Raw genomic sequence first — 19,486 nt, 5'->3', positions numbered from 1 at the left:
GTTGCAGAGCACGGGCTCTAGCTGTGCAGTCTTCAGTAGTTGTGTCGCGCAGGCTCAGTAGTTGTGGTGTGCAGGCTTTAGTAGTTGTGGGTCGTGGGCCCTAGAATGCAGGCTCAGTAGTTGTGGTGCACGGGCTTAGCTGCTCTGTGGCACGTGGAATCTTCCTGGACCAGGGCTCGAACCCGTATCTCCTGCATTGGCAGGTAGATTCTTAACCACTGTGCCACCAGGGAAGTCCCTCCAGCTTTCTTTTGATTTCCATTTGCATGGAATATCTTTTTCCATCCCTGCACTTCCAGTCTGTATGTGTCCCTAGGTCTGAAGTGGGTCTCTTATAGACAGCATATGTATGGGTCTTGTTTTTATATCCATTCAGCCAGGCTATGTCTTTTAGTTGGAGCATTTAATCCATTTACATGTAAGGTAATTATCGATATGTATGTTCCTATTACCATTTTACTAATTGTTTTGGGTTTGTTTTTGTAGGCCTTTTCCATCTCTTGTGTTTCCTACCTAGAGAAGTTCCTTTAGCATTTGTTGTAAAGCTGGTTTGGTGGTGCTGAATTCTCTCTGTTTTTTTTTTAAATGTTTATTTATTTATTTTTAATTGTACTTTTCTGACCAGGGATGTGGTTTTTCTTAAATTAATTAATTAATTTATTTTTGGCTACGTTGTGTCTATTGTTGCTGTGTGTGGGCTTTCTTTAGTTGCAGCGAGCGGGGTTACTCTTCGTTGTGGTACGCGGGCTTCTCACTGCAGTGGCTTCTCTTGTTGCGAGCACGGGCTCTAGGCACACAGGCTTCAGTAGTTGTGGTATGTGGGCTCAGCTGATGTGGCTCGTGGGCTCTAGAGCTGAGGCTTGGTAGCTGTGGTGGACGGGCTTAACTGCTCCGTGGCATGTGGGATCTTCCCAGACCAGGGCTTGAACATGTGTCCCCTGCCTTAGCAGGTGGATTCTTAACCCCTGCACCACCAGGGAAGCCCAGTGCTGAATACTCTTAACTTTTGCTTATCTGTAAAAGTTTAATTTCTCCATCGAATCTGAATCAGATCCTTGTTGGGTAGAGTAATCTTGGTTGTAGGTTTTTCCCTTTCATCACTTTAAATATGTCCAGCCACTCCCTTCTGGCATGCAGAGTTTCTGCTGAAAAGTCATCTGTTAACCTTATAGTGATTCCCTTGTATGTTATTTGTTGCTTTTCCCTTGCTGCTTTTAATTTTTTTTTTTTTTTTGTGGTACGCGGGCCTCTCACTGTAGTGGCCTCTCCCGTTGTGGAGCCCAGGCTCTGGACACACAGGCTCAGTGGCCATGGCTCACAGGTCCAGCCGCTCCGCGGCATGTGGGATCTTCCCGAACTGGGGCACGAACCCGTATCCCCTGCATCGGCAGGCAAACTCTCAACCACTGCGCCACCAGGGAAGCCCTTAATATTTTTTCTTTGAATTTAATTTTTTGTTAGTTTGATTAATATGTGTCTTGTTGTGCTTTTCATAGGGTTTATCCTGTATGGGACTCTCTGTGCTTCCTAGACTTGGGTGACTATTTCCTTTCCCATGTCAGGGAAGTTTTTGACTATAATCTCTTCAAATATTTTCTCAGACCCTTTCTTTTTTTCTTCTTTTTTTGGGACCCCTATAATTCAAATGTTGGTGCATTTAATGTTGTCCCAGAGGTCTCTGAGACTGTCCTCAATTCTTTTCATTCTTTTTTCCTTTTTTTAAAAAAAATAATTAATTTATTTATTTTTGGCTGCGTTGGGTCTTTGTTGCTGTGCGCGGGCTTTCTCTAGTGATGGCGAGTGGGGGCTACTCTTTGTTGCGGTGTGTGGGCTTCTCATTGCAGTGGCTTCTCTCTGTTGCAGAGCATGTGCCCTAGAACACATGGGCTTCAGTAGTTGTGGCACACAGCTCAGTAGTTGTGGCTCATGGGCTCTAGAGCACAGGCTCAGCAGTTGTGGCGCATGGGCTTAGTTGCTCCACGGCACGTAGGATCTTCCCAGATCAGGGCTCGAACTTGTGTCCCCTGCATTGGCAGGCGGATTCTTAACCACTGCGCCACCAGGGAAGCCCCATTCTTTTTTCTTTATTCTACTCCCTGGCTGTTATTTCCACCGTTTTATCTTCCAGCTCACTTATCCGTTCTTCTGCCTCAGTTATTCTTTTATTGATTCCTTCTAGAGTATTTTTAATTTCAGTAATTGTGTTGTTCATCACTGTTGGTTTGCTCTTTAGTTCTTCAAGGTCCTTGTTAAATGTTTCTTGTATGTTCTCCATTCTGTTTCCGAGATTTTGGATCATCTTTACTGCTATTCCTCTGAATTCTTTTTCAGGTACGTTGCCTATTTCGTCTTCATTTATCTGGTCTTGTAGGTGTTTACCTTGCTCCTTCGTCTGTAACATTTTTTTTTTTTTTTGATGGGTGGTGCTGTATTCTTGTCTTACTGGTTGTTTGGCCTGAGACGTCCAGCCAGCACTGGAGTTTGCAGGCAGTTGGATAGAGCTGGGTCTTAGTGCTGAGATGAGGACCTCTGGGAGGCCTCCCTCTGATTCATATTCCCTGGGGTCTGAGGTTCTCTGTTAGTGCAGCAGTTTGGACTTGGAGCTCCCACCACAGGAGCTCGGGCCCGACCTTCAGCCTGGGAACCAAGATCCCACAAGCTTCTTCTGTGGTAAAAAAATAATAATAATAAATAATAAATTTAAAAAGGAAGAAGGAAAGAAAAAAAGGAGTATTACAATATCAAAGAATAAAAAACAAAATAAAATTAGAAAGATAAAAAATATATTAGGAAAAATAAAGCTATAATTGAAAGAACTGGTTGCTGGGGGTTCCTGCCATCCACTTAGGTGTCCATGGTCCCCCACCAGTGCCTGGTAGGTGCCCTAGTTCTGAGGAGACGCTAATTCTGCGTCCTCCTAGTACGTCATCTTGACTCCGCCCCCAATCAATATATTTTTAAAAATTGAAGTATAATTGATTTACAATGTTGTGTTAATTGCTATGAAACGGAAAGACAACTTCTTTATATTGACTCCAACTCTTTCTTCCTGTAACTGGTGTTGACTTGCTCCTGGGAGGGTTGTATAAGAAGACTACCATCTGCTGCAAGAGAGACCCCCTCCCAAATGGAGGGGCAGTTCCCCTGCCCTCCATGAAACTGCTCTCCTGCAGGATAAATTGCATCTGTGGCTTCTCATCCCCACCCTGTGTCAGCTGGGGTCCTCCTTTAAGCATGATTTCCACATCGGAACACAAGTCTCAGGGTGTGGTCAGACCAATGAAACAACATGTTCTCCTTCCCTGGTTCCGAGCATTAGAGCTGCTCCTCCCACCTGCCCTCCTTGGCTCTGAATGGTTGGGTGGATGGTGGTGGCGTGGGGGAAGGGTGTCCCCACTGCAGGCTGGATTTCCCAGCTCCCTGGTCAAAGGCTTCCTGCTGAGTCTGGCAGTGGGAGACGCTCGTGAGAGAGTGGAGGGCAGGAGGGAAGAAAAGGCAAGGGTATTTCTGTCCCTCTCTGGAGCAAATCTGCAGCAGCCATACCTCCTCTGAGCTGCAGCAAACCCTGGGTGACCCCAGCCCCTACGCTAGTGTCCCCTCCTCCCCTCTCTGTCTCTCTGACCCAGAGCTGGTCACCAGTCTCTAGCCTGTGGCTGATTTCTGGGGGTGTGTCACCAACCTGCTCAGCTTCTCAGCTCTCCTGTACCTGCTGCAGCCAATACCCTGCCTTCAATTCTTCCTGCTTACATACTTCCCTCTCTCATTTGCTTGATTATTTATATATATACAGTTTCTGTTTTCCAGTGGACTCTAGTGCTGTGTGTTACTTCTAGTAAGGCAGTTTAAGGTTACATACCACTTGGAAGGGGCAGGGGGCTGGCACTCAAAGTATTAGCTGCTTTTATATCATTTGATATGCATTTTCCACATGTGATCCTCAAATAACTCCTCTGTGGGAGGTACCCACTTAATGGAAGAGGAGACTGAGGCTCAGGAAGGGTAGGCAGAGCCAGGCTTTGGGTGAGCAGTTGCCTGAACCCTTAGCCATTAGACCACACTGCCCCATTCAGAGACTTGGACCCACCCTGCCCTTACTCACGGTAGATAAAATCCCAGGTCATGTTGCCCCTTCCTGTGTCTTCTTGCTGGATTTCTGGAACCCAAGCGGAGTTCTCTCAGTGACTCATGGTTCCTGAGAAAGACCATTCAGGACATAGGGATTACGTTCCCTCAGTCAGTTGCTCAGCATCTTCATTTCCCAAAAGTTCCTGGGGGCCTCTTTTCAGAGATTTGACAGTGAGTGAGCTCAGTGCTGATTTTATAAATATCATTTTCTATAAATATCCATTCCATGTAAGGCATCTGTTTCAGAATGATGACCACCTTGCTGAGAACAGCAAGTTTCAGGGTTATGTTTTATTCCCATCTCTAATTACAGCTGAGGTGGGATTTCTTTCTTTCTGTAGCCCCAAGGAAAGTGTGGAAACCAGGACACTGACCTCAACAATTCTGTAAGGTTTTTTTGCAATGAAAGAAATAAAGCTCATGCAAAAATTATGGTCTTAAAAAGTCAGCACAGGACTTCCCTGGTGGCACAGTGATTAAGAATCCATTTGCTAATGCAGGGAACACGGGTTCAAGCCCTGGTCTGGGAAGATCCCACATGTCGTGGAACAGCTAAGCCCGTGTACCACAGCTACTGAGCCTGTGCTCTAGAGCCCACAAGCCACAACAAATGAAGCCCAGGCACCTACAGTCCGTGCTGTGCAGCAAGAGAAGCCACCACAATGAGAAGCACGCACACCGCAACAAAGAGTAGCCCCCGCTCGCCGCAACTAGAGAAAGCCCGTGCATAGCAACAAAAACCCAATGCAGCCAAAACTAAATAAATAAAATAAATAAATTTATTAAAAAGAAAAGATCAGCACAGAAGTTTCTAGTCTCAGAGCACACATAGCTGAGATACCCCGGGTCAATGTGAGAGTCTCCAAACTTTCTTGCTGGGGAGGCTCAGATCCCTGAGGTCACACTGCCTGGGTTCAAACAGTATTTGCAATGCTCTTGCCCTGTGACCATGGGGAGATGGCGCCACCTCTCGGTGCCTCAGTTCTCTCTCTTATGTTGGGGGGTTAGGGACACGGTCTCCTTGGGCTTATATGAGAATTACCTGAGAAAACAGTCAGTAAAGCACTTAACATGGTGCTTGGTACAGAGAACACAACCCACAGGAAGACATTACTATTGATCATACTGCATACTATAGTTACTGTATCATGTATAGGATCTATAATTACTATTATTAATAATATATCAATATAGGTTATATAACTTGCCCATCTGGCATAGCAGTGGGGCTCAAAAGAGGCAATACCTATGCATGGCTGGGGATCCCACCCACACTTGTCTCTAACCATAATCCATTTTATGGGCCAATGACAGATTAAAAAATTTACTGGGCACTGTCTCATGCCCCCTCCCCACTTGCTGCCCCCTTCTGCTCCCCTGCCTAATATCACAGGGATGGGTTCTAGCTTGTCCCATGCTGGTCGCTCCCCCTTTCCTGAAAACCACCTCTTCTGGGCTTCCTCTTCCCTTTCTGGAAAGTTCTTCTCAGTCTACTTCCTGGGCTTCCTTTCCTGTCCATGCTGATGACACTTGGGGCTCCACCATAGACCTTCTACCTAAGCATCCTCCCTGGACCTTCTCAAACACCCCTGGCCTGAGCACCGCCTGTAGACCCATGGTTTCCAGATCTGTAGCCCCACCCAGGCTCTGTCCTGAGTCTCTGTCTTGCAACTCTGCCGGCCGTCTCTACTTTGATGTCCCATGAGCAGTTCAAACGCCACCTGTCCCAAACTGGACTCATCTCCTCCACCCACCCAGATGCTCAGGCCCCAAACCCAGGTGGCTTCCTTCACTCTTTTAAAAAATTCCATTAGGACTTCCCTGGTGGCGCAGTGGTTAAGAATCCACCTGCCAATGCAGGGGACACGGGTTCGAGCCCTGGTCCGGGAAGATCCCCCATACCGCGGAGCAACGAAGCCCGTGCGCCAGAACAACTGAGCCTGCGCTCTAGAGCCCGTGAGCCACAACTACTGAGCCCGCGAGCCACAACTACTGAGCCCGCGAGCCACAACTACTGAGCCCGCGAGCCACAACTACTGAGCCCGCGAGCCTAGAGCCCATGCTCCCCAACAAAAGAAGACACTGCAATGAGAAGCCTGTGCACCGCAACGAAGAGTAGCCCCCGCTCGCCGCAACTAGAGAAAGCCCGTGTGCAGCAAAGAAGACCCAACACAGCCAAAAATAAACAAATAAAATTTTTAAATTTCATTAAACATTTTAACATTGAGGTATAGTTGCTGTACAATATTGTGTAAGTTTCAGGTGTACAACATAGTGATTCATATCATTAAACATCTTTAAAGTGTGCAGTTCAGTGATTTTTCATATTCACAAAGTTGTGTGACCGTTATCACTAATTCCAGAACATTTTCTTCAGCCTCCCAAAGAGACCCCATACTCGTTAGCAGTCACCCCCCATTCTCCCCCTCCCTCCAGCCCCTGACAGCCACTAATCTACTTTCTGTCTCCATAAATGGACTATTCTGCACTTTTCATATCAATGGAATCGTATATTTTATGATCTTTTGTGACTGGCTTCTTTCACTCAGCATAATGGGGTTTTTTTTTCATTTTTAATGAAGGTTTTTAATTATTTTTAAAAATTTTTATTGAAATATAGTTGATTTACAATGTTGTGTTAGTTTCAGGTGTAGAGCAAAGTGATTCAGTTATACATACATCTTTTTTTCCATTCTCTTCTGTTGTAGTTATTACAAGATTTTGAGTAGAGGTCCCTGTGCTATACAGTAGGTCCTAGTTGGTCAATATACATCCTACTATATGTGTTTTATCTATAGTAGTGTGTATATTTTAATTCCAAACTCCCAATTTATCCTTCCCTTCCCCCTTCCCTTTTGGTAACCATAAGTTTGTTTGCTATGTCTGTGAGTCTGTTTCTGTTTTGTAAATAAGTTCATTTGTATCATTTTTTTTAGATTCCACATATAAGTGATATCATATGGTATCGATATTTGTCTTTCTCTGTCTGACTTACTTCCCTTAGTAATTTCTAGGTCCATCCATGTTGCTGCAAATGGCATTATTTCATTCTTTTTTATGGCTGAGTAATATTCCAGCATAATGTTTTCAAGGTCTGTCTATGTTATAAGAATGAATCAGTACTTCATTCCACTGTATGGATAGACCATGTTTTTGTTTGTCCAATCATCAGTTGAAGGACACTTAGGTTTTCACTTTTGGGCTACTGTGAATAATACTGCTATGAACATTCACATACAAGTTTTTATGTAGACATATGTTTCCATTTTTGTTGGGTATATTCCTATACATGGAATTTCTGGGTCATATATAATTACATGTTCAACATTTTGAGGACCTGCCAAACTGTCCTCCAAAGCACATACACCATTTTACATTCCCGTCAACAGTATATGAGGGTTCCAATTTCTCCACCTCCTCACTGATACTCGTTATTGTCTTTTTAAAAAATTATTTTATTTTATTTTTATTTTTGCCTCGTTGGGTCTTTGTTACTTCATGTGGGCCTCCTCTAGTTGTGGCGAGCGGGGGCTACTCTTTGTTGCCGTGCACGGGCTTCTCACTGTGGTGACTTCTCTTGTTGCGGAGCATGGGCCCTAGGCACGTGGGCTTCAGTAGTTGTGGCATGCAGGCTCAGTAGTTGTGGCTCGTGGGCTCTAGAGCACAGGCTTAGTAGTTGTGGCGCATGGGCTTAGTTGCTCCGCGGCATGTGGCATCTTCCCAGGCCAGGGCTTGAACCTGTGTCCCCTGCATTGGCAGGCGGATTCTTCACCACTGCACCACCAGGGAAGCCCCCAACTTCATTCTTTTGTATGTGCTATTCAGTGGTTCCAGCACCATTTGATAAAGGACTACTCTTTCCCCATGAAATTATCTTGGCACCCTTTGCAAAAATCAGTTGGCCATAAATGTATGAACTTACCTCTGGACTCTCAGAAGTGTTCCATTGGTCTACATGTCCACTCTTCTGCAAGTATCACCTTCCTTGACTCTTCTCTCGCCCTCACCCCACATGCACCCATTCAACAACTGTAAATTACCTGCCCACCTGGGACCAGTGCCGTGCTTGGACCTGAGCATACGATGGTGAGTGAGATGGACACCATCCCTGGCCTCACGGACCTGACATTCTTCTGGGAGTGGATAGACAACATAGTTATAAAGAGATGCAGGAGAAAGGTGATTTCAGATAGCTATGGCTGCTAAGGAAAACAAAAGGCTATGTGGTAGAGAGTGGCCAGGGGAGGTCCCAGAGGGGGCTGCTTTATACTGGGATGCTGGGGAATCCTCTCTGAGGGGCAACCTGTGAGGTCTGAATGAGAAGTCAGCCATGCAGAATTTGGGGTAGGTTGTGCCTCCAGAGGGGCAGAATTTGCCTGGAGATGAAACTGATACAAAAAGGACAGCAAGGACTTCCCTGGTAGCGCAGTGGTTAAGAATCTGCCTGCCAATGCAGGGGACACCGGTTTGAGCCCTGGTCGCAGAAGATCCCACATGCCGTGGAGCAGCTAAGCCCGAGTGCCACAACTACTGAGCCTGCGCTCTAGAGCCCACAAGCCACAACTACTGAAGCCTGCACGCCTAGAGCCTGTGCTCCGCAACAAACACAAGCCACCGCAATGAGAAGCCCGCGCACCACAACGAAGAGTAGCCCCCGCTCGCCGCAACTGGAGAAAGCTTGCACGCAGCAACAAAGACCCAACGCAGACAAAAATAAATAAATAGATTTATTAAAAGGAGAAAAAGGAGGGCAAAGTAGAAACATGAAGAAAGATAGAGGCCAAGCCCTGATGAAAACATGCCTGATGCGTGAATTCCACTAAGTTTGGGCCTTCCCATCATGGAGTCATTGCTTTCTCTCCACTGTGTAGGCCTATTTGAACTGTAATCCCCTAGCCCTCCTAGACCGTAATCCCCATAAGGGCAGGGAGTGTATTTGTCTAGTTCAAATTTGCATCCAGGCAGCTCTTACATGTAACATTGTTATTATCCAAGTTTAAGAATCGAGAGAATTCACAAAAAGATTCTGATTTTTTTGCTTTTCTTAGACAATTGGAAGGCTTGGTATGGTCATGCTAGGATTCTTACCTGGCAACTGGGGTGGGTCTGAGAACCAGTGGCCCCCTTTAGATGGCAGTTCAGAAGAAGAAACTGACACCCAGAAGACGATGACCTGCAGAAGAAATTTTTTACAGGCTGTGTGCTTGGCTCATTTATGTTATGTGCCTTCCCCCTACAGGCAAGTGGGTTTGTGACCCCCCTTTGGACACATAATAGGTCCACTGTCGGGAATGAATGAATGAATGAATGAGTAAATGAATGAATGAATTTATACACTCCCCCCGTTCTTGACATAGTAGCTAGCATATAATAAGTGCCCAATATTTTTTTTTTTTTTAAACATCTTTATTGGAGTATAATTGCTTTACAATGGTATGTTAGTTTCAGCTTCACAACAAAATGAATCAGTTATATATATACATATGTTCCCATATCTCTTCCCGCTTGCGTCTCCCTCCCTCCCACCCTCCCTATCCCACCCCTCCAGGCGGTCACAAAGCACCGAGCTAATCTCCCTGTGCTATGCGGCTGCTTCCCACTAGCTATCTACCTTACGTTTGGTAGTGTATATATGTCCATGCCTCTTTATCGCTTTGTCACCGTTTACCCTTCCCCCTCCCCATAGCCTCAAGTCCATTCTCTAGTAAGTCTGTGTCTTTATTCCTGTTTCACCCCTAGGTTTTTCATGACATTTTTTTTTCTTAAATTCCATATATATGTGTTAGCATACGGTATTTGTCTCTCTCTTTCTGACTTACTTCACTCTGTATGACAGACTCTAGGTCTATCCACCTCATTACAAATAGCTCAATTTCGTCTCTTTTTATGGCTGAGTAATATTCCATTGTATATATGTGCCACATCTTCTTTATCCATTCATCCGATGATGGACACTTAGGTTGTTTCCATCTCTGGGCTATTGTAAATAGAGCTGCAATGAACATTTTGGTACATGACTCTTTTTGAATTATGGTTTTCTCAGGGTATATGCCCAGTAGTGGGATTGCTGAGTGCCCAATATTTTGATTTGATTTCTCTTCTAAAGAAACGTGAGTTGAATTAGATTGCTTTTTTTTATTGTACGCATCCTGATTTAAAGAAATATTCACACACCGCATTTATTTCTGGTGTACAGTGTATTTGTGTGCCTTAGGTGGGCACGTGGACCTCAGGGTGCTCAAAATTAGGGTTCGCCTCAAAACCAACCCTGTACACTTTCAGTCCAGTAGAGGGCAATAGCAACTAGGAATAGGAGAGACGCCGTTAAGGCATCCCCCCCCCCCCAGGATCCCTGAACCATAGAATCAAATCCAGGATGGAAGTCACCTTGTTGTTGTTATTTAATATTCTTAATCGGTAATGTATTCATGTGTTTAAAAATAGAAGAGAAGAGAAGAGAAGAAAATGGTATATGATGAAGTCTCCTCCCCTCCCCTTTTCCCCTCGTGTCTGGCTTCCTACCTCACCTCCATCTCAGGTACGATTGTTGTTTTTCTCGTGTATGCTCTTCCAGAGGTGTTTATGCACTTGTAAACAGGTACAAATATCTCTGTAAACCCTCCCCCCACTTTACCCAAAGGTAGCAACACAAAAGGGTGTTTTGAGCATACTGTTCTATACCTTGTTCTGTTCGATCATGAAGTAGATTGTGGAACTATGCATAGCAGTACACAGAGAGAAGGCCCCCCTCCTCTGTCTGTCTTTCCAGCTGCAGACTTCTCCACGGCACACCTTCATCATCATCTATTCAATGGGGGGGCTTCTGCTGCCACAAATAAAGCTCAGTGAATAACCTTGAATATATTTTGCACACACTTGAGCATGTCTATAGCAGTGGCCGTTAGCTCCAGCTGCACATGAGAATGACGAAGGGGGCTTTGCTTTTAAAAATCCCACCCCCGAGCCATACCTCAGATCAACTACATCAGAATCCCCGAGCACGGGACCAGGGCACACAGGGAGCCCTGTGTGCTGTTGACATCTAGAGGAAACTGGTTGAGAGCACATAGACTTCTAAATTTGCTAGATATTGACAAATGGCTTCCATGGATGGTTCTACCAACTTGCCCTCTCACTGGCTTGTATGAGAGGGCCTGGGTGTTCACAGCCTCACGAACAAAACATGCTTGTCAAACTTTGCTTTTTGCTAACCTGCTAGTTTTTTTTTTTTTTTTTTTTTAAGATATCACAGTTTCGCTTGAATTTGCATTTTTCTTATTAGGGCTTGAGATTGAACATCTTCTCGTGTGTTTAAGAGCCTTCTGATCTGTCTGGTCATATCCTGTGCCCACTTTTCTTTTCTCTCTTTTTTTTTTTTGGCCGTGCCACATGCCTTGCAGGATCTTAGTTCCCTGACCAGGGATTGAACCCCAGGCCCCACGCAGTGGAAACAGAGAGTCCTAACCACTGGACCGCCAGGGAATTCCCTCTTTTCTCTTTTTTAGGTTGGTTTCTCTACACGTCAGCAAGACAAATTCTTTGTGATTTGAGTTGCAAATACTGCCTTGCTTTACTACTGCCTTGCCTTTTGTTTTGTTTTGTTTTTTCCCATTGAAGAAGACTTTTTACATATTTGAATGTATCCATCTTTTGTTATGGCTTCTGTGGTTTTTTGTTTTGTTTTGTTTTTTCCGTACCACGGGCCCAGCCACTCCGCGGCATGTGGGATCCCCGAGCCGGGGCACGAACCCGTGTCCCCTGCATCGGCAGGCGGACTCTCAACCACTGCGCCACCAGGGAAGCCCCGCTTCTGTGTTTTGAGTCATCGTTAGAAAGACCTTTCTCATTCCAGTCTTATAAAGGAAGCTTCCCACGTTTTCTTCTGGCACTTTGTGGTTTCCTTAATTTACAGGCAAATCTTTGATCCTTTTGGCATTTACCCTGATCTGTGGTGTGAGGAATGGATCCATCTTTGTTCTTCTTTCCAATGGCCGATTGTCCCATTACCTTTATCAAGAAGTAAGGTAGGAGCTGCATCAAACTGGAATTTCTTTGTTTTTGTCTTTGTATTTATAGCAACATCAGCTCCCACTTTCCTGTAAATGTGGTCCCATCCACCCCCTCCCCCCATTTACCTGTTCGATGCTTGATCGATTGATTTTTGTTTGTTTGCCATTGAGAATTTTATTACTAATCGGACATTGTTCTGACCTTTGGGGTTTCTATTTAGGATTTATTTTAGTTAATAACCAACAACGATGACCTTTTGTTGAAGGTCTAATATATCTGTTTATAAGTATCGGTTCCGTTAATCATAAAGCAAACCTATGGTGTCAGTACTATTATTATTCCATTGGAGGAAAGTAATCAGAGAGTTTTTCAGGCTTGTCCAAGGGCCCACAGTTAAAAAGAGGCAGGGCTAGATGCAATGCAAGAGCCAGGTCTCTGGGGTCTGGGCTTTTTACTTGCCTTGACCCTGTAACTCATCTTTGTGGAATGATTGCAGGAGGGAATGAATGAGTGAGTCAGTGAGGGCAGAAAGAAGACAGAATGAGTCAGCTCCTGCCCTCGGAGGAACCCAAAGGGGGAGATAAGCTGTGAATGCAAATAACCGGAACACAAAGTAAACAGTGATCCCACCAGCATTTTGGAAGCAGTCCACTTTCTAGTCCCTCCTATTTAAAAATGCTTAATTCTTTCCAATTCCTCCCTACCTAGAAACCAGGGAGCCATACACTGGGGCAGGGGCAGTCTCCTTGGGTTTGATGCATTAAGTCACCCACTTGGAGATCCCCTGTGGAGCCCAGCAGTCTGGTGGGGGGGACAAGGGGGGAGGGGATAGAGGGGAGGTGAGTATAGGTAGGAGGGAGGGGGGTTACGGAAGTGGGAGGAGCAAGGAGGAGGAGGGGAGGCGAGGGAGAAAATGAGGAGACAGGCTCAAGGAGTGAGGACGGAGAAGGACAAGAGAAGAGAGAGGGAAAGGAGAAACAGGGCTTGGAGAGGAGGAAATGGGGGGAGGAGCTGGGGGAGTGGGAGAAGGAGGAAAGGGCTGGGGGATAGAGGAGAAGAGGGGGTAGGGAGAAGAGGAGGAGGAGGAAGGAGGAGGCGGGGGGAAAGAAGTCCCCTCCTCCAGCCCCCGCCGCAGAGTTGCGCAACTCACTCGGGCTGGGATTGGTCGCTGTCATGTAAAGACGCCCCGCCCTCGACGCCCTACGACCAATAGCGAGAGGAGGCGGGGCGGGACGCGTCCTGGGAGGCCAATGGCTGGAGGGGGCGGGGCGGCGCGGCCTAGGTCTGGCGCGCGCTCACGGCGCCCTCGGAGCCAGAGCAGCTCTCGGAGCTCAGAGCTCGCGTTCCGTAGCCGCTGTCGCCACCGCTGCCCGCCCGCCCGCCCTTGGAGCGTCCCCGCCCCGCTCTGCTCTGGTCCCTGCAGCCGTCCCGGAGCGCGCTTATCTGTCGCTGCGAGCACAGTGTCCACGTTGCGGCATCGCGGCGATGGCCACCAAGATCGACAAAGAGGCTTGCCGGACGGCGTACAACCTGGTGCGCGACGACGGCTCGGCCGTCATCTGGTGAGGAACTTTCCTTTGCTCTCCAAGCCCCGCTCCCGAGCTCGCAAGGGGCCTGGTGCACTGAGCCGTCTTCCAGACCGGACGGATGAAGGGTCATCCCGTGCTGTCTTCCCGCAGCCTTAACCCAGGACGGCGTGGAAAGCCAGCGCTGGCTTCTCCCTAGCCAGAGCATCTTTTAGATTGTCCTGCTGGAAGCTCGGCACTGTGCAGCTACCAACGCTGATATGTGTGTGTTTTTCTCTTCTCCCAATCCAAAGGGTGACTTTTAAATATGACGGCTCCACCATCGTCCCCGGCGAGCAGGGAGCGGAGTATCAGGACTTCATCCAACAGTGCACAGGTAGGGAGACGCGCCATCTGGGGGAGTTCCCCGTCTTCTGGGATATTGTCAGTGCCGGGGAGGGGCGGCAGAGGCCAAACTGGGCGGAGCCTGTGGCCACCCTGGGCGCCTCTGGCACTGTAGGAACCAGCTTTGAGCGTTCTAAAGCCTCACAAAGGCTTCTCCCCTCTGGGCATCCAGAGCGATCAGAGGCGACCGCCTGGCTTCCTCTCTCCCAAGGTAACCTTTTCAGGCACGGCAGCTCCTTTGCCTCCTGCGGGTCGCTAGTTTTCCACCGTCAACTGCCGCTGTTCCAAACTCCTGGCTCCAGCCCTCCCCGCTTTCCCCTTCCACCGGTCAGTGAGCCCCAATAAAAACAATCCTAGCGTTTATTGCAGGAGCTAGAAACGGTCAGCTTCACCCACCCCCCTTCTCCCACAATCATTGTCCGTGTGCTGGTGAAATGTTTTTATTTGTAGACTATAGAACCAGATATGAAAGTGTACCCACCGTAGGATCCCATGTATATGAAATGATAGAAAAGGCAAAGCCAATCTGTGGTGTGAAAAGTCAGAAGAATGGGCATATTTGCGGGTAGATAGGCACTGGTGGGGGGTGGGAGGGGCACCCGGAAGGTGGTGTGGGGTCGGGTGGGGTTGAAAATGTATTTTGATCTGTGAGGCGGTTAAACAGGTTTCTACATATGTAAGAAATCTTTCAAGCAGAATCCTTAGGGTTTGTAAACTTTCTGCCCTTCCCTGCGGTGTGTTGAACCATTAGGAGGAAAGAACGCACGCAGGTAGAACCACAACCCCCCATCCCCACCCCATAGAAGCAAAAGGCCCAGCATCGTTGGTAAGAGGGCCTTTCAAAGCTGAGATTGGAGAATGGGCTCTTTTCCAGGCTCTGGTCTCTAGCTTGGAAACACATAGATTCAGACACAGGCAGTGCAGCCTGGAGGTTAGGGTGGGGACTCAGTCAGCAAGGTGGGTTGGAATCCCCGCGTGGCCACCCTCTAGCTGTGTGGTTTGGGGCAAGTTACTTTAACTCTGGGGGCCTTGGTTTCCTCTCCTGTAATCTTAGAGGGCTGTTGTGAGAATTGGTGAGTCAGTGCCTGTGCAAACGACATGGTCATTTGTGAAATAAATAAAAAGTACTCATCGTGCCCAGGATCATGCGACGGCCCCTTTCCTTTATTCAAATGGTATTTTGCATTTACTCTAATTAAAAGAATGTTTATAAAGTGTCTGCTATGGGCTGGGTGGTACTGAGCTTTGTTTATTTTTTAAATCTTCTTTCTACTAGAACGTCTTCCTAAGTGCTGCCTCTAGACGTTCACTCACTGCTTTTGGAAAGGATTGTTTAAAATATCAGATGTGTGAAGTACTTTCACAACTCACATCTAATGAGGTGCAGGGGCCTCTTGTGGAGAGCGGGGTGGGGGTGGGGGCTGGGTTCCAATCCTGGCGGAGGAGCCCAGTCTCTGAACCACCTCTATCCTTCTGCCACCACGATGACTGCTTTTACAAGTGGAGTAAGTGCAGACTCCTGGCTTTCACCCCATCTGGCATATAACTGGGAGTTTCAGCAGTATTTTTTGCCTTGCTGTCTCTGAGGCTTTGTCACAGGCCGGCTTCTTTCCTCCCTTGACAGTAAGGTAGCAGTTTCCTCCTGCCGGCCATCCATCACCCCACCCCCCATCAGAATGGGGTCTTCCCCTGCCCCCCCGCCCCCTGCCTCTGAAGCTATTGTTCTCTCCATGGAGTAGGAGAAGGTGACCCCAGGAAGAAAGGGCATCCTGTGAGTAGGTTCCGAACAGATGCTCCTGGCCATGGGGCGAGGCTGTGGTCAGAGAACACTTCCTCCCTCCCTGGAGCTTTGCGGTTTGCTAGTCAGACCCTTCCCCCAATGACAGGAATGGGAGTGGGGAGGGCCTGGTGGGAGAACTAAAAATGCTCTCCCTGCTGCTTGTTGATCTTATGAATGGGCTGTGGGATCTGAAGGCTCCGTCTGCTTTGGCTGGAAGACCGCCTTCCTTCCCCAGCCATCTGTTGGACAAATGTATAGGCGCGTTATGGTTGCCGTGTCTGCTCTTGTTTGTGTTAGAAAAGCTGGTTCCATCCCACTGCCGTGTCCTCATAACCCAGTGACCAAGGATTCAGAACGCTGAGTAGTAACTTTCTATATGCAAGTCACTACGCTGGACGTGCCTTGTCTCTGTTACTTCCATAGATGAGGAAACCAAGACCCAGAGAGGTTAAGTGACTTGCCAGAGATCACACAGCAAGATCGTGGCAGAGCTGGGACTTGAACCCGGACAGGCTGGCTCCGAGGTCTGTGTTCTTGGCCCCTTGTTGCTGAGGAAGTGGTTTAGGCTCTCATTTCTAAGCCATGAGGATTCTTCAGTGACACAGCAGGTTCTGGTCAGGGCTTGTGGGGTTGTTTGCAGGTCACAAAAGACACATTTGCCTATTCGCGTGATGCAGGGAGGCTTCTTGGTGGCCCTCATCCCCAGCCAGGTGTCCTGACAGGCCTGAGGCTCCCGTGCTCTGCAGACAGGCTCCCGCTCTGGTCCAGCCTTCCTATTTCCAAACCTCTCACAAGGTCACAGCGGACCTGGGAACCTGAAAACAGCACCTGGTCTCCCCTCCGTCTGCACTGTGGGGATGAGAGGGGGTGGAGGGTCCCCGGGCTCTCTCTCCTCCCTGACAGCCCCTCCTTGGGCATCGTCTGTCTGCAACACCCTCCTTCACCTCTCCTGTGCTCTCTGGCTACTGTCTTCCTTCTCCTGTCCTTCCCCCAGGTTTTCCAGAATGGAATGTGCCCGTGCAGCCTCTCCCTGTCACCTCTCCTCAGCCCCCAGGCTGGCCTGTCCTTGTCTGCAGGAGGTGCTTCCCGAAGGTCGTGGATCTGGAAAGTCGCTGGGCCCTCGTCCTCCTGTTTCTTTCTGCCGGCAGGATTTGGAGTCCTCCGCGCCCCGCACTGGCTCGTCTGGCGCTGGACTCACCTGACCCCCTTCCTGCTGCACTAAGTGCTCCATCACCGCCTCTGCGCTTGCTTCTTGCCCCAAACTTCAGTCTGTGTGGAATGGTGGGAGATCTGTCAGGGGCGGTGAGAGAAGCCCAGTGCAGTTAGCTTAAGCAAAAAAAAATAATAAATCAGTGTAGCTTCCACGGTTGGCAAGTCCAGGCCAAGTAGCAGCTGCAGGTAAGGCTGCCCAAACTCAACCTCCCCTCCTGCTGCTGCCAGCTCTGTCTTCCTCCTTTATTGCCCTTCTTGGGGGCAGGAGGGCAGGTTCTCCCTGAGCGGTGATACAGATGCCCGCTAACCATCCCAGCTTCCGGGCTGCGGGCAAAGCCATCCTGATGGGGACAGACAGACTCTTTGCCACCGATTTCAATGGAAGTCTCCAGACTGACAGACACTGTTTGGCCTGGCTGGGTTCATGTGCCCACTGTGAACCAATCACCGCCATTCTGGCTGGCTAGAGCTGGATCGGTGCCCACCCCTGGAAAGGGGGAGGGGCAGGCCCACCCAAACCAGGAGCCAGGGTGGGGGAGGGTGGTTTCCTAAGGGAAAAGTGGACGGGAGGGCATATTGCTTCCAGAAGAGGGGCAAACCCAAAACAGGTCCATGGCCTGCGCTTACTGCAACAGTCCCTCAGCCCTTGTTCTTTCTTGTCCTACAACCGTTCTACCCCACCCCAACCCCCCAGTGGGAGTAACTCTTCCTAAAGAAGAGCTCTAATCAAGTTTCTCCTCTGCTCATTAGCCATCTATAGCTCCCATCTGCCTATTGCATTTACAGGCTGCCTGCTTGCCATTCCAGTCCGTTGGTCCCCACCCACCTCTCCTGCCCAATAGCTCCCCACACCCTTCTTTGTGCACCTGTGGCCTGACCCTGTGTAATACTCCCAGCCTGCAGGCCAGTGATTTTGGAGGTTCCCTCCGGGCAGAATTCCTCTCCCCTGTATCTGTCCATCTGGGATTGAGCCAGCAAACCAGTCTAGTGCAATCCTTTCTGTATTTCAACAGCCAGAACGCTTGGGAATCAGAAAAGCTCTAGATTCACATCCCAGCTCTGCCCCTTGCTGTGTGGCCTTGGGCAAGGACATCCCTTTCTCTGTGCCACAGTCTTCTGCTCGGTAAAATGCAGGTCCTGATGGTGCCTGCCTCTGATGGTGACTGAGAGGGTTAACTGAAATAGTATGTCTAAAAGGAGAGTCCAGCACCTCCTTGGTGTTACTGTTACTTTTTATGGTGTTATTTTTATTCTCCTAGTACTTAGGATGACAGTGTGCTTTCTGCTCTGAAGCTATCAGTGCATGCCCCAGCTCAGCACACAGTAGGCACTCAACTCTGGGTTTGCCCATGAGAGGCGCTCAACCCCAGGCAGGCACGCAGTAGGCCCCATGTGGGCGTGCATGAGACCTTTAGCCTGGGCCTGCATGCAGTAGGTGCTCAGTACATGGTAACAGGTGGTTAGCACAGTGGTTAAAGGGCTGGGCTGCTTCAAACAGGCCTGGGTTCAAATACTTGCCAGTCGTGGGATCTGGAGCAGGTGAGTTCATCTGCTCTTTCTTTTGCTATAATGTGCTCAGTAGCAGGATTAAGGAAGCAGGTCCATGGTGCCAAAGATGCAGTAAGTGCTCCCTAAATGGTAATCACTGTGATTGTCACCTCATTGGTGGATTCAATTGTGGTGGAAGTAACGTATGTGGTCTGAGAGCACCAGAGAGATGGGAGGGGAAGAGATGATGGGGAGGGAATGGGTACCGAGCTGTGCTGGAGGGTCTTTGGTTGCTCCAACAGAGCCCCGGGCAGTGAGGAGGAGCCAGGGCTCAGCTGGCAAAGGAGAAAGGAGCTGTTTCACAGATTGACTGGTCACGTGATCTCTCTGATCTCAGCATAAGGGCTTACAGATCATGTGTGTGTGTTGGGGCAATGGCTCGAGTTGTCTATGAAATCATGTCTCCTTTCTGTACCTTACAAGTAATACACGTCCTTTGCAGGATACTCGGAAAGCAAGACTAAGCAGAAAGAAGAGAAGAAAAACCAGATATAGTTCAGATATAGTTTAACGCTGAGAAATTTGTTCATTCGTTCGTTCGTTCCCTCTTTCCTTCCTCCAGTGTATACGAGCGGCTACTCTGTAGGGTACTGTTCTAGGCACTGAGGATAAATATAGACGCAGAGAAAGCCCCTGTCCTCATGGAGCTGATGTTCTATTGTCATTGCCCAGCCTTTAAAGTAACTCCAGGGGCTTCTCTGGCGGCGCAGTGGTTGGGAGTCCGCCTGCCGATGCAGGGGACACGGGTTCGTGCCCCGGTCCGGGAGGATCCCACGTGCCGCAGAGCGGCTGGGCCCGTGAGCCATGGCCGCTGGGCCTGCACGTCCAGAGCCTGTGCTCCGCAACGGGAGGGGCCACAGCGGTGAGAGGCCTACATACCGCAAAAAAAAAAAAAAGCAAT

The 19,486-nt window shown here is 48.5% G+C and overlaps 1 protein-coding gene and 1 long non-coding RNA gene across 2 annotated transcripts in view; both read left to right on the top strand.

Annotated features, from left to right (window-relative positions):
* LOC132509949 (uncharacterized) overlaps positions 1–10,935 on the top strand; it is a 31,721-nt gene extending 20,786 nt beyond the window's left edge. The window contains exon 4 of the long non-coding RNA XR_009537183.1: positions 10,570–10,935. This is a non-coding gene — a long non-coding RNA (uncharacterized LOC132509949). The remainder of the gene's footprint in view (positions 1–10,569) is intronic.
* Positions 10,936–13,490: 2,555 nt separating this feature from the next.
* Positions 13,491–19,486, top strand: part of COTL1 (coactosin like F-actin binding protein 1) — a 42,036-nt gene continuing 36,040 nt past the window's right edge. The window contains exons 1-2 of the mRNA XM_060131564.1: positions 13,491–13,697; positions 13,955–14,037. Coding sequence (XP_059987547.1) covers positions 13,621–13,697; positions 13,955–14,037 — 160 coding nt within the window. The 5' untranslated portion in view covers positions 13,491–13,620. The remainder of the gene's footprint in view (positions 13,698–13,954; positions 14,038–19,486) is intronic.

This window comes from Lagenorhynchus albirostris, chromosome 19, assembly GCF_949774975.1.
Source record: "Lagenorhynchus albirostris chromosome 19, mLagAlb1.1, whole genome shotgun sequence".
NCBI classification, from domain to species: domain Eukaryota; kingdom Metazoa; phylum Chordata; class Mammalia; order Artiodactyla; family Delphinidae; genus Lagenorhynchus; species Lagenorhynchus albirostris.
This window is presented reverse-complemented; position numbering and strand designations above follow the sequence as displayed.